Here is a 15,105-nt window from a genome sequence, read left to right on the forward strand (position 1 = left end):
GGTCGCGCGGTTGCAGACTGTAGCGCCAGAACCGCTCGGCCACCAGCGGCCGGCTACAGAGTAGATCCTGGGTCTCTGGAAATAAGTTCGAGCGATGAGACAGGCTGCACTGTGACCGTGAACGTACTAATGTGCTGACTCTAAAGGACAGAACGTCCTTTGCCGACGTCGGTCGTCGGCGGAATCCACCGATATCGGTGCGACAGTGACCGTGGCCGAAGAGGCGACAGGATGGCTTCGAGGTGTGAAGTGTCGTGGAGCGAGTGCTTTCAGACAGGGCAGGGTGGTGGCCGCGCCGCAGCCTACCTGTGCAGCATGTCGAGGCAGCCGTGGAGGCGGGCGCCGGGCCCCGCGGGGGCGGAGCCGAGCCGCGCCTCGCTGAAGCAGGCACCCAGCACCGACTTGCACATGTAGCCCGTCGTGATGCACGGCGGCACGTTGCAGAAGCACCGCACCTCCCCTGCGAACACAAACGCAGACACCACCGCGATAACCACGAGCTCTCGTCAGCATGCGAACTATGTTTATCTTAACACTTTACACCTTGCTGGGACGCCAGCAGAGTTCAAAATGGGTTGAAATGGCTCTGAGCACTATGGGACTCAACTTCTGAGGTCATTAGTCCCCTAGAACTCAGAACTAGTTAAATCTAACTAACCTAAGGACATCACATACATCCCTGCCCGAGGCAGGATTCGAACCTGCGACCGTAGCGGTCTCGCGGTTCCAGACTGCAGCGCCTAGAACCGCACGGCCACTTCGGCCGGCTGACGCCAGCAGAAACACACTTGTTCTGAAGAGTAGTCAACTGCTCATTCCCTTTATTACGATAACCACTTCCCACAGCTGTACTTAATGTTTCGTAATCGTCATCGGTTTCGGAACGCTCAAGGCTTTATCATCACGCGCACCTAGTGAACACCAACACATTGTGCAACCGCAGTTCGCCCCGATAGCTGAGTACTCGCCGGCTCGGTAGCTCAGCGTGTTTTATTAGAGGGTTTAGCTACCCTCTGTAATAAAAAAACTGAGTGAACGGATCAACGAACAACCTGAACGGGTGTCATGAGATGTCCGCCCCGATCATATACAACGAACAAAATAGAACAAAATGAGATCAACAAAGAATTTTTAAAAAAGTGGTCAGCGTGACGGATTGCCGTCCAACGGGCCCGGGTTCGATTCCCGGCTGGGTCGGGCATTTTCTCCGCTCAGGGACTGAGTGTTGTGTTGTCTTCATCATCATTTCATCCCCATCCGGAGCGCAGGTCGCCCAATGTGGCGTCGAATGTAATATGACCTGCACCAAGGCGGCCGGACTTGCCCCGTCAGGGGCTCATTTCATTACATTTCATTGTGCAACAGCAAAAAGATATTCTTTCATTTAGTTAATGAAAAGACTCTACAGTTCCTGATACGTACTTTATTTTGAGTCTGACCTTGCTTCGCAACAGTAAAATTTTGAGATTCACTTGAAAATAGTCGACAAAAGTTTTCTGGGTATGGTACCGCGTCATAATGTAAAAAACAACTGCTGCTGGAGAAAAACCAACGTTTCGGCCACGGTTACAGCGGACTTCTTCTGGGTCATATGAAGAAGAAGGCCGCTGCAACCGTGGCCGAAACGTTGGTTTTTCTCCAGCAGCAGTTGTTTTTTACATTACGACTTTTATGTCGACTGACTCTGGCCGCGGAAGCCTACGCAATTACACTTGAAAATAGTTGGTTGTGAAGGCCAGAAACGGTCGTGGGCTAAATAAAGCACATATCAGTAACTGGAGTGGCCTTTCATTAACTGAATGTACAGTTGCGGGGTAACATAAGCACTCTCTCTACATGGAGACATTAAATGTTATCAAGTATGGCCCCACTAAAGTACAGCTGTGTGAGCTGGTAATTTAGTAAAGAGACTAAATACACTGAAGTGCCAAAGAAATTGGTATAAGCATGTGCATCCAAATTCAATGTAAACAGGCAGAATACGGCACTGCAGCCGGCAACGCCTATATAAGAAAAAAGTGTCTGGCACAGTTGTTAGATCGTTCACTGCTGCTGCAGTGGCAGCTTATCAAGATTTAAGTGAGTTTCAACGTGGTGTTATAGTCGGCGTACGACGATGGGACACAGCATCTCCGACGTAGCGATTAAGTGGGCATTTTCCCGTGCGAGTATTTCGAGACAGTACAGAGAATATCAGGAATCCGGCAAAAAAATCAAATCTCTGACATCCTTGTGGCCGGAAAAAGATCGTGCAAGAACGGGACGAAGGACGACTGAAGAGAATCGCTCAGCGTGACAGAAATGGAACCCTTCCGCAAATCGCTGCAGATTTCAGTGCTGGGTCATCAACAAGTGTTGGCGTGCGAAACATTCAACCATACATCACCGACATGGGCTTTCGGACCCGAAGGCGCACTCGTGTACCCTTGATGACTGCACCACATAGAGCTAGCTTCAAGTGTCGCCTGAGCCCTTCAACACCGCCGGCCCGGGGTGGCCGAGCGGTTCTAGGCGCTACAGTCTGGAACCGCGCGACCGTTACGGTCGCAGCTTCGAATCCTGCCTCGGGCATGGATGTGTGCGGTGTCCTTAGGTTAGTTAGGTTTAAGTAGTTCTAAGTTCTAGGGGACTGATGACCTCAGAAGTTTAGTCCCATAGTGCTCAGAGCCATTTGAACCATTTGCACCCTTCAACACCGACATTGCATTGTTTATGATTGGAAACATATTGACTGGTCGGACGAGTCTCGTTTCAAATTGTATCGAGTGGATGGACATGTACGGTTATGGAGACAACCTCATGAATCCATCGACCCTGCATGTCAGCAGGAGACTGTTCAAGCTGGTAGAGGCTCTGTAATGGTGTGGGGGGTGTGCAGTTGGAATGATATGGGGCCAGTGATACCTCTAGGTACGACTGTGACAGGTGACACATACGTAAGCATCCTGTCTGATCACCTGCATCCATTCACGTCCATTGTGCGTTCCGACGGTCTTGGGCAATTCCAGCAGTCCAATGCGACCCCCACATTCCAGAATTGCTACAGAATGGTTTCAGGAGCACTCCTCTGAGCTTAAACACTTCCGAAGGCCACCAAAATCCCCACACATGAACATATCTGGGATGCCTTGCAACGTGCTGCTCAAATTCAAAAAAATGGTTCAAATGCCTCTGAGCACTATGGGACTTAACATCTGAGGTCATCAGTTCCCTAGAACTTAGAACTACTTAAATATAACTAACCTAAGGACATCACACACATCCATGCCCGAGGCAGGATTCGAATCTGCGACCGTAGCAGTCGCGCGGTTCCGGACTGAAGCGCCTAGAACCGCTCGGCCACTACGGCCGGCCGTGCTGCTCAGAAGAGATTTTCACCCCCTCGCATTCTTACGGATTTATGGACAGCCCTGCACCATTCACAGTGTCAATTCCCTCCAGCACTACTTCAGACATTAGTCGAGACCATGCCACGTCGTGTTACGGGACTTCTGCGCTCTCGCGGAGAACCTACACGATATTAGCCAGGTCTACCAGTTTTTTTGGCTCTTGAGTTTGGTTCATTATTCTTCGCAACGACAAACTACGTGGGTCTGGTGAAAGTAAACATCGAAGCAATTCAGAAGAGTGCTGCTAGATCTGTTACAGGTAAGTTCGATCAACACGCGAATGTTACTGAAATCCTCCGTGAATTCAAATGGGAATCCTTGCAGGGAAGACACCGTTCTTTTCTAGAAGTAATATTGAGAAAATTTAGAGACCAGACATTTGCGACTGACTGCAGAACGGTTCTGCTGCCACTAAAGTACATTGCGAGTAAGAACCACGAAGACAATATAGAGAAATAAGGGCTTGTACAGAGCTATACAGGGTGAATCACCTAAAACTTGCACCGAAAATTTTGCGGCAACGGAAAGTGCTATTGATGTGCAGTTTTCGCAGTGTATTTTTTGTGCAAAAACATACACTTTTTTAAAAATGGAACAATGCCTATTGATATTAACAGACTACAAGTAAGCCTGCCCGTGTGGCCGAGCGGTTCTAGGCGCTTCAGTTTGGAACCGCGCGACCGCTACGGTCGCAGATTCGAATCCTGCCTCGGGCATGGATGTGTGTGATGTCCTTAGGTTAGTTATATTTAAGTAGTTCTAAGTTCTAGGGAACTGATGGCCTCAGATGTTAAGTCCCATAGTGCTCAGAGCCATTTGAACCATCTGAACTAAAAGTAAGATAAATTAGGATATCGGTGGTGGTTGTTGCAGGATTCTAGTGCGAGTCGTTTACGAGGTATCGTATTTTGATAAATTTCCAAGCCGACAATAATTTGTGCCATTCAATCTGCTTAGTTGCTAGGGACGATGTTGTTATGTTTGTTTACAACGTGCTTGTGTGTTCCTTGAGTGGGCTGCGACTTGCTAATCAGTGGGTGACAGTACAAGCAGTGGGTCGTCAGTGGACGATGTGATTTACCAGTGCCGAAAAAGCCCACATGCTCTGTACATGGAGTGTACTTGCTTTAAATACACGCTGTAACAGTCGCGAGCTTGAGTTACTTTTGAGATTGGACGTGGTGAGTTGATGTTAATCACGAATGCCTGTAATGCGACAATGACGCCATTAACACTACCTCATTGGATTTGAACGAGGTGTGTTGTGTTTTCTAATTAAAGCTGGTTCTACCTTGGTGCCAGTGATGGCCCTGTATTGGTTAGGAGGAAGCCAGATGATCGTCTGGAAGCAAGCTGTCTGAGGCAGAGACACGCTGGATCTACACCTGGAGTTATTGTCTAGGGTGCGATTTCGCATGACAGCAGGAGCCCTCTCGTGATATCCCACGCAGCCTGACTGCAAATTTGTGTGTCAGTCTGTTGACTCGACTGCAGTGCTGCCTTTATGAACAGCATTCCAGGTGAGATTTCCAACAGGATAACGCTCGCGCACAGGCCGCTGTTGTAACCCAGCAGGCTGCCTTGGCCTATTCTATCACCAAATGTGTCTCCAATCGAGCACACATGGGACATCATCGCACGAAAATCCGTCGTCGTCCACAAACAGCGATAACGGCCAGAGTATTGACAGTGTAAGTAGGCTGTTTAGGTTTTTATGCTGGTAACGCCACGTAGCGCTCTGTATGAAAATCACTGACTCTGTACTGTGTGCAGTCTGTGGCTGATTTGCATTGTTGGAATATTTGCTATTGTAGTGTTGGGCAGTTGGATGTGAACAGCGCGTAGCCTTGCGCAGTTGGAGGTGAGCCGCCAGCAGTGGTGGATGTGGGAAGATAGATGGCAGAGTTTTGAGAGCGGACGATCTGGACGTGTCTCCGTCGGAAAAAACGAAATTTGTAAGACTGGATGTCGTGAACTGATATATATATATATATTATGACTTTTGAACACTATTAAGGTAAATACATAGTTTGTTCTCTATCAAAATCTTTCATTTGGTAACTATGCCTATCAGTAGTTAGTGCCTTCAGTAGTTGGAATGTTTTATTTAGCTGGCAGTATTGGCGCTCGCTGTATTGCAGTAGTTCGAGTAACCAAGATTTTTGTGAGGTAAGTGACTCATAAAAGGTATAGGTTATTGTTAGTCATGGCCATTCTTTTGTAGGGATTAGTGAAAGTCAGAATGCGTTGCGCTAAATACATTGTGTGTCAATTTAGTGATGATCAGAGGTAAGTAAAGAGAGAAATGTCTGAGTACGTTCAGTTTTCCTCAGCTGTTTGAAAATCAAATAACGTAAGGTGTTTACCAGCACAGTAATTCATAAATTTTTCTAAGGGGTTGTTTCAACAGTACGAGTGCAACAGGCATCGAACTCCATTCCACAAACTCACATCCGCACTTGTGCACGTTTTCATGCTTGCATTCAATATTCTGGCCGCTACGCTGGTTATTAACGTACCAGAGTTTCACATTTGCAGGACTTTACATTGCGATTACAGTAATCTGTGGTCTTGCAACTTAATCACTTAAATATGTTAGCCACACAAATGTATTCGCTAAATTTCATTACTCTACACTAATTACTTTTTGGTGTTGCGATTTTTTTGTCGGTAATGTATTTTTCCATTCGCTCCATTTTCTTCCCCGTGTTCAGTTCATGTCGGGTCCGGGCCAAGTTGTTAGTATTCCTAAGTCTCCAATTGCTTACTCTCAGATGCATTTCTTAAACCCTGTGAAATCAAACGCCGTGCGGGAGCAATTCCTGAGTGACGTGTTCTGTAACTTTGTGTCTCCGGAATCAGTTTGTTCGCCGCACCTACGTTTGTTGCAAAGTGTTAAATTCGATTGAAAAAGTGTGATATGAGCTGAATCATACTATTTTACAACGGCTTGTACTAGTCTTATGAGTTGACGCCAACTACAATTCAGTATATTTTCTCATTATGTAGTGCAGTCATCACGTAGCAGAAAATAAGCACACGGTGTCATTTCTCTTTGTTCAGAGAAAAGCCAGGACATAAATAAAACTGTGATTACTGTCGACAATTTACATTCAGAGGAGGGTCCACAGTAAACTTCAGAAAATATTCACACATAATGAGATTTAGTAACAAAAGTAACTAGCAAAGAATAGTTTGTAACGGGTAAGTTATATGTGTAGATAATACCAAATATATATCGTAAAAAATTTAGTCGTTACTTTTATAGCCCTAGTCATAAAGCACGCCTCAGAAATAAATGTCTGTACAAGGGCGATAGTGTTATTCTGCATGAAGAAGGTTTCATGTTAACGCGCGTCATAAAAAAATAAAAAAAAAGGCAGAAGCGCTACTGTGTAGCCGCGATATGTACTAGTTTTTACACGCCGACCGAATTACGGAGTAGCAATTCACAAGTCATGACATGCGTGACAAATCACGCACTCTTTGCCAGGACGGGGTTTCGGCCCCAGAGTACGCGATGGACCGATTGAAATCGCTGTAGTAATGACTAGGTCCAGTATTGATTTTCGTTGCGAAACAAAATGGTAAGACCCGAGGGTCCAGGAGAAGAGGCGAGCGCGCGGAAGAAGGCACGTGAAGGCCGGCCGCACACACACACACACACACACACACACACACACGCGGGGCCTGTAATTTGGAGGCCCGCGAGATTCCTCTCCAAACACAACCGAGCCGGCCTAATGGCAGCAGTGGGTGGGGCGGGGCTGGATGAAGAGGGGGAGGGGGAAGCGGGAGGTAGGGTGCACAGCCGGGCGTTCGGGTCTGCCCGTTTCTGCTGGGCCGGCTGCGGTGCGGTGCGGTGTGATGTGGTGTGGGAACCCTCAGCCTCGTTACGCCAGCGACGACGGACAAGCAGTTCGCAAAGCGACGGCACAGCAGCCAGAGAAGGAGGACGATTTACAATGAACGCCAGCGGAACGGAACGAAGGGAGGCGTAACCGTCAAACGGAGGTGTGCAACGGTGCACCACCGGCGAACGGTGAAAGTGAAGTTTGGAGACAGGCCTACCTATCGTTGGCAGTTTAGTATCAAAATTAATACGCTATCAATCACAACATTTATTAATGATCAAATTGAAAACAGATGTTTCTGAAAAATTTTTGTTGTAAGACAATAAGAAAAGTCTTGCTCACGAGTTTCGAAAACGTAGACGTTTATTTCCTAGAGAAAATTTATATATAAAAACACATCAAACAATATTTAAAAGAAATACACTACTGGCCATTAAAATTGCTGCACCACGAAGTTGACGTGCTACACACGCGAAATTTAACCGACAGGAAGAGGATGCTGTGATATGCAAATGATTAGCTTTTCAGAGCATTCACACAGGGTTGGCGCCGGTGGCAAAACCTACAACGGCCGGTGGAAGTGGCCGAGCGGTTCTAGTCGCTACAGTCTGGAACCGCGCGACCGCTACGGTCGCAGGTTCGAAACCTGCCTCGGGCATGGATGTGTGTGATGTCCTTAGGTTAGTTAGGTTTAAATAGTTCTAAGTTCTAGGGGACTGATGACCACAGCAGTTAAGTCCCATAGTGCTCAGAGCCATCTAAACCAAAACCTACAACGTGCTGACATGAGGAAAGTTTCCAACCGATTTCTCATACACAAACAGCAGTTGAAAGGCGTTGCCTGGTGAAACGTTGTTGTGATGCGTCGTGTAAGGAGGGGAAATGCATACCATCACGTTTCCGACTTTGATAAAGGTCGGATTGTAGCCTATCGCGATTCCGGTTTATCGTATCGCGACATTGCTGCTCGCGTTGGTCGAGATCCAGTGACTGTTAGCAGAATATGGAATCGGTGGGTTCCGGAGGGTAATACGGAACGCCGTGTTGGATTCCAACGGCCTCGTATCACTAGCAGTCGAGATGACAGGCATCTTATCCGCATGACTGTAACGGATCGTGCAGCCACGTCTCGATCCCTGAGTCAACAGATGGGGACGTTTGCAAGACAACAACCATCTGCACGAACAGTTCGACGACGTTTTCAGCAGCACGGACTATCAGCTCAGAGATCATGGCTGCGGTTACCCTTGACGCTGCATCACAGACAGCAGAGCCTGCGATGGTGTACTCAACGACGAACCTGGGTGCACCAACTCTAAAACGTCATATTTAGGATGAATACAGGTTCTGTTTACAGCATCATGATGGTCGCATCCGTGTTTGGCGACATCGCGGAGAACGCACATTGAAGGCGTGTATTCGTCATCGCCATACTGGCGTATCACCCGGCATGATGGTGTGGGGTGCCATTGGTTACACATCTCACTTTGAACAGTGGACGTTACATTTCAGATGTGTTACGACCCGTGGCTCTACCCTTCATTCGATCCCTGCGAAACCCTACATTTCAGCAGGATAATGCACGACCGCTTGTTGCAGGTCCTATACGGGGCCTTTCTGGATACAGAAAATGTTCGCCTGCTGCCGTGGCCAGCACATTCTCCAGATCTCTCACGAATTGAAAACGTCTGGTCAGTGGTGACCGAGTAACTGGCTCGTGACAATACGCCAGTCACTACTCTTGGCGAACTGTGGTATCGTGTTGAAGCTGCATGGGCAGCTGTTTCTGTATACGCCATCCAAGCTCTGTTTGACTCAATGCCCAGGCGTATCAATGCCGTTATTACGGCGAGAGGTGGTTGTTCTGGGTATTGATTTCTCAGGATATATGCTCCCAAATTGCGTGAAAATGTAATCATATGTCAGTTCTTGTATATATATATATATATATATATATATATATATATATATATATATATATATATATATATGTGTCCATTGAATACCCGTTTATCATCTGCATTATTCTTGGTGTAGCAATTTTAATGGCCAGTAGTGTACATAGAGCCTTTTTAACTCATCTCTTGTTTCTATTTTCTTCCTGTAAGTACAAAATAACGTCAAAGAAAACTATTTTCCCGATCGACAGAGCTACCGCTTTTACTGTTAATAAAAGGTTAATTAATGAAAACTGTTGCATTAATTTATGTTCTTATCAGGAACAGTGCAGTCAATTTATTTCTCTCATTTTACACGCTGCTGGGAACTAAAATTATAGAAAAATGCCGTATAAATATTATAAAACATAAACATTCAGATACATATACGTATTAATGGAATAACAATTTTTCGAAGTCCGATTCCGCGATTTAGTCCTCGAAATGCAAAGGTATGTACCATTTGTTTTAAAATATGGACATATTGCCAGTTAGGAGTATGCGACCGTCGTGAATTTTTATATAATAATTTATTACTTCACTATAGCTTAGCTATGTGAAAATATTCATTTTACCGGTTTCGGCAAGTAGTTGCATTCTTCCTATGTACTTAATCCAGTAAAAAGCTTCCCACAGATATACAAACAGTTACGCACTTTGATCATCATGAAGTCATTTAACATATTTCAATTAATGCACATCATATCGTCCCATGATAAAAAAAAACCTCAAGGGACAAACGAAAGTTGGCAGATTGATTCGAGCCTGGCGCCAGACATGATGGTATGTGGTACACAATACGATCACCTCTTTCACGTAGCCGGTAACTTAGACAGCAGGTATTACATTTCTGACGTTTTACGGTCAGTGGCTGTCCTTTATCTTCGACGTCCCTGTAACGTTATCTTTCAGCAAGGTAACACAGTTCTACGAGGGTCGTTCAATAAATAATGGTCCACATTTTTTTCTCATGACATTTTTGTTCTTAAGGTTTGGAACTGAGTAACGATTTCAGTCAATAATTAGTTTACATTGAAAGGTGGCTACACTGAGCCACAGCGCCAGAGATCGCTAGAGAGCATTGTTCCGCCGCCTCCACTGGCAGTGATTATTGAGAACTCTTAGTGGGCAGTGCTTGTCCAGGACTCGTAGTAGTCAGTTCGTGTTCAGATGTGCTAGTAAGGAGTGCTTGCTGAGATGTGATACTGAAAAGTTCTTGTTGAGATGTGGTAATAGCGAGTCGGTGTGGAGATATAATGTAATGATTAGAGTGATTTTGGTCAATATATGAAGGTAACGAAACTTGATTTATTTTTCATTATTTCCATGTTTTAAATAATGCGTCATTACAGGTTCAGTCAACAAAGCATCTGGCTTGTGTTCTTGTATTAGAGTGTAATTCTGGTTTTCTTGAGTAATTATGGTATTTTTATTTTCTTTAATTAATTCAGTATAAATGATATTTAAAATTTCTTGTGTTATTGAAGAAGAACCGTGCCAGATGCGTACGTTGAGTCATACTTCCACACACAGAACAGTTATACTTGTGCTTTGGTTTCGTAGGTTTTATAGTTGCTGGGGACTTAATTAATTAATTAATTGTGTTAATGAAAATTTCCATTTCATTCTTTGTTGTTGTTCTATGCAGTCAGATAGCGTAATAATACGAGTCAGGGCCAACCGTTGACGAGACATTGCGTAATCGGACAAACAGCTACTAAAGCAGTAATTAAAATTATTTGCATTCTATTTTAATTAAGCCCCCATGCACGTGGCGACCGCTGCTTCGGATCGTCCCTTGGAAATCTTCTGATTGTAAAAATAGTAGACAGTAGTATTGTTGTAATTTGTAGTTTAGTAATTGTAGTCTATATTGCATGAGTAGATTTGGTAATTGTCATTCTTCTATTGTTCGTTAATCGTGTTTGAGGGAAGCATTTCGTGTGAATGATATTGTTGATGATAAAGTGTCATTGTGTGTAATTTTCATATAGTGACGAGTTTTGTATATTTTGTAAATGATTACGCGATCGATGAAAAAGGCAAAAATGATGGATAGTGAGAATGACGAAATTGTTAACATGGCGAACTCGCCAACAGAGGAAAACAGTATGATGGATAATGAAGTGGAAAACAATGTAATAAGTCGAGAAAATAGTCCGGAAACATTTCAAAATTTTTCTCAATCAGAAAATTCACAGAATCCGAGATTAACGACAGAAGATTCTGGAGTAGTATCGAACACAGATAGCTTTACAGCTATGACGAAGGAAACTGGTTTTGCGGGAAATGTTAGGGGCGAAAAGAATTTCGAACCGGCTATTATGGAGCAGTTGATGAGTGCAATATTAAATTTGGGATCACAGTTACGATCTGAATTAAAAACAGATAGGGAAACAATGGGATCTCGGTTAGACTCACAAATGGAAACAATGGGATCTCGGTTAGACTCACAAATGGAAACAATGGAAGCACGGTTAAGCTCACTGGGATCACAGTTGGGATCACAAATAGGAACAATTAAAACAGAGATGGAAACAATGGAAACACGGTTTGACTCACGAATAGGGACATGTTTCAAAAATATGAAGGATGAATTAAAGAAAGAAATTAGAGAAGAAGTACAACCGATTTTGAATTCTCACAATAATAGATTAATTGCAGTAGAGATTAGACAAAGGGAACAAGATAGAGAACAGGAAGAAAGAGATCGCGTGATAGTACAGAAATTTTCAGAGTTAAATTTACAACGTGCACACGATAAGGAAGAAATATTTGAGAGAATCGAGGAATCCGTACCAAATGACAGATTAAATAACCTAACACAACAGTATGAACAGTTAACTACTAAATGTGTTAATACTGAAACCCGAGTCGCGACACTTACGGAAGATGTAAATAAACAGAAAGAAAAAATAGGTGACTTATCGGAAAGAGTTGAGGAAATTTCAGATAAATTGACAAATCTTAGTTTACATGGGGACAGAGATTCGGATGATACAGCTCCATTGCCATTTGCGGAAACTGAAGAGTACCAGAACATAAATAAACATGTTGAAAATCAGGGAAAATTTAATGAACCTGTTAAAAAGGAAGTTGAGGCATTACGAAAGCAAGTCAAATAAATTGAAGGCGAAATCGTAGGAAAGGACAGCAGAAGAAATTTAGAATCACAGATAGCAGAGGGCTTTGAAGAAAATAATTTGTTTCATTTACGGGATGCAACAAGAGAGCGCCAGGCGCGTGAACTTGACAATAATCGACATTCGGACTGGGCCAGACGCGGTAGGTCTTTGTCGCCACGAGGCGAAAACTTTGACTATAAACACTTTTTGACGGTTCGGAAATTTAAGATCTTCCGTAATTCTAAGAATGACATACATCCATGTGCATGGTTAGATCAATTTATGTACGCACTTCCACCAAATTGGCCACTAAGTCACAAACTGGAATTTATGTGTGGATATTTAGAAAACGAACCGGCGACGCGGATGCGCGCACTCATTAGAGATTGTAATAATCTGAATGATTTTTATCATGCATTTCTATCGGCATATTGGTCCGAAAACACACAAGACAGAGTCAAACATAGTCTGATTATGCAGCGTAATTTCAAACAGTCTGAGTTCCGCACGCCGGCAGAATATTTTGAAGACATGATTCGAAAGAATCAGTTCCTGTCCAACCCTTATAGCCCGACTGAATTAATTCGCATTTGTTTAACTAAGCTGCCACAATCCATAAGACAAATTGCTTTAGCTGGAAGATGTAAAGACGACATTGAGACTTTTAAGACTTTGTTACAAGAACTTGAGTATGACAACGACGACGGGACTTCTTGTAACTTTTTCAGTAACAGTAATTACGATAGATTTTCAGAGAAAAGGGATAGTGATCGGAACGGGCGTTATATGGGTAATTTTGAGAATGACAGACGTAACAGACAGGACAATAGATACCAGCCTTATGACAATAACAGACGTTCTAACAGAGATTACACAGACAATTATAATAACGGTAATTCGTACCGGAATGATCAATCATACGGAAACAGTAATCGGTATCATCAAGACAGAAATTATTCATACAATAATAGAAATTCTTACTACAGAAATAACCAGGGTAGTAGATACAACAATAATTTCAGAAGTGACAGTCGAAATTATACAAGAAGTAGTTATGCAGACAGACAGGAAAACAAAAATTTTAATAACAGACACAACCAAGAATTTGCTTCTAACAGACAGGAAGGACCTAATTGGCATCCTCCGCGTGACAGAAATTCAGAGAGACAAGTGGAAATAGTAGAAATTGATCCGCGAAATGTCGGGAATAATCAAAGACGTGACGCAAACAATCGACAATGACTAGCAGCTTCGGCTTCTGGCAGCAATATAGACGGTTCAGAAAGTAATGACACTACAACTTTACACTACGTACGCCTGGAAGATATGAGAGACATTTTGCTAGGCGAAAAGGAAAATAATGTAGACGCATTTTTACATCCTGTTATTGAAGTATGTGTGGGTAAGAATAAGTTCACTGCAGTTTTAGATTCTGGGAGCCCATTGAATGTCATTAGTGAATCAGTTTTTCGTATATGTGAAAGAACTATTGCCTGTCCTGTGTTACCTATTTCTAAAACTACAATTCGAGGAGCGATTTCTGGAAAAGGTGTGGAAGTTAAACAACAGACCAACCTAAATTTCATTTGTCAAGGATACGAATTTTCGGCTAATTTTATTATTGTTCCATTACTCAGTACACAGATTATATTAGGTATGGAGTTTCTTAACACACATAAGGCAATTTTGAACTTTAAAGAAGGAAGTGTGAATTTGACTGTTGCCGGAATGCCGAAATGTTTGAAATTTTTCGAGTGTTTAGCAAGATCTGAATCAGATACAAAATGTTTAAGGTTTCTTACTTCTGATGCTTTCGTTGAGCATTATGACGACAGTGTGTTTATTCATGACAATGACAATAGATACAGTGACGCGATGGAGGATATAATTAGTAGCGAAGAATTAATTAATGAAAAGGTTAAGAAAGCTGAAGTGCCAGATGACGTTGCAAAAGAAGAGCTGCACCACATTTTGACTTCACATGCTACAGTGTTTAGTCATCACACAGGAACTATACAAGGCTTACAATATTTATTTAAAGTAAAAGAACACACACCATTTCGCGGGAAAACGTACGCTATTCCTTTGGCTTACAGAGACAAGGTTAAGAATGAACTTCAATACATGTTAGATCAGGGCATTATTGAGCCAGCAGTCAGCCCTTATACCAGCCCATTACACGTTGTTCTTAAAAAGGATGGGTCAATTCGTTTGGTTCTGGATTCCAGACAGATAAATAATATTATTATTCCTGAAACTGACCGTCCACAAAATTTAGATGAACTTCTTCAACATTTCCATGGAATTAAAGTTTTATCCACGATTGATATGCGCGCAAGTTTTTGGCAAATAGAACTCCACCCTGATTGTAGAAAATATACTGCCTTTTTAGCCTTTGGTAACTGTTACCAGTTTCGGAAATTACCGTTTGGACTTACTGTATCTTCTGCAGCATTTATTCGCAGTTTAAATGAAATTTTACCTGTTTATCTTCGTGACAATATTACTTCTTATGTTGACGACATTCTTATTGCTAAACGTTCTTGGAGTGAGCACAACAAAATTTTGGATTCATTATTACGTATTTTTGCACGAGTTGGCATGACAGTGAACTTGGAAAAATCAGAATTTGGTCGTTCTCAGGTGAAATTTCTCGGTCACATTATTTCTACAGAAGGTATTCTCCCTGATCCAGAGAAACTAGACGCTATTCGTAATTATGCTGTTCCTACCACAAAACGTGATGTTCGTAGTTTCCTTGGTGTCTCTAATTTTCTTAGACGCTTTGTTAGATTGGACA

General features: G+C 43.1%; 1 protein-coding gene across 1 annotated transcript in view; it reads right to left on the reverse strand.

The window, feature by feature from the left end:
* LOC126253431 (BMP and activin membrane-bound inhibitor homolog) overlaps positions 1-15,105 on the reverse strand; it is a 286,791-nt gene that overhangs the window by 77,761 nt on the left and 193,925 nt on the right. The window contains exon 2 of the mRNA XM_049954765.1: positions 307-460. Coding sequence (XP_049810722.1) covers positions 307-460 — 154 coding nt within the window. The remainder of the gene's footprint in view (positions 1-306; positions 461-15,105) is intronic.

This window comes from Schistocerca nitens, chromosome 4, assembly GCF_023898315.1.
Source record: "Schistocerca nitens isolate TAMUIC-IGC-003100 chromosome 4, iqSchNite1.1, whole genome shotgun sequence".
Taxonomy (NCBI): Eukaryota; Metazoa; Arthropoda; class Insecta; order Orthoptera; family Acrididae; genus Schistocerca; species Schistocerca nitens.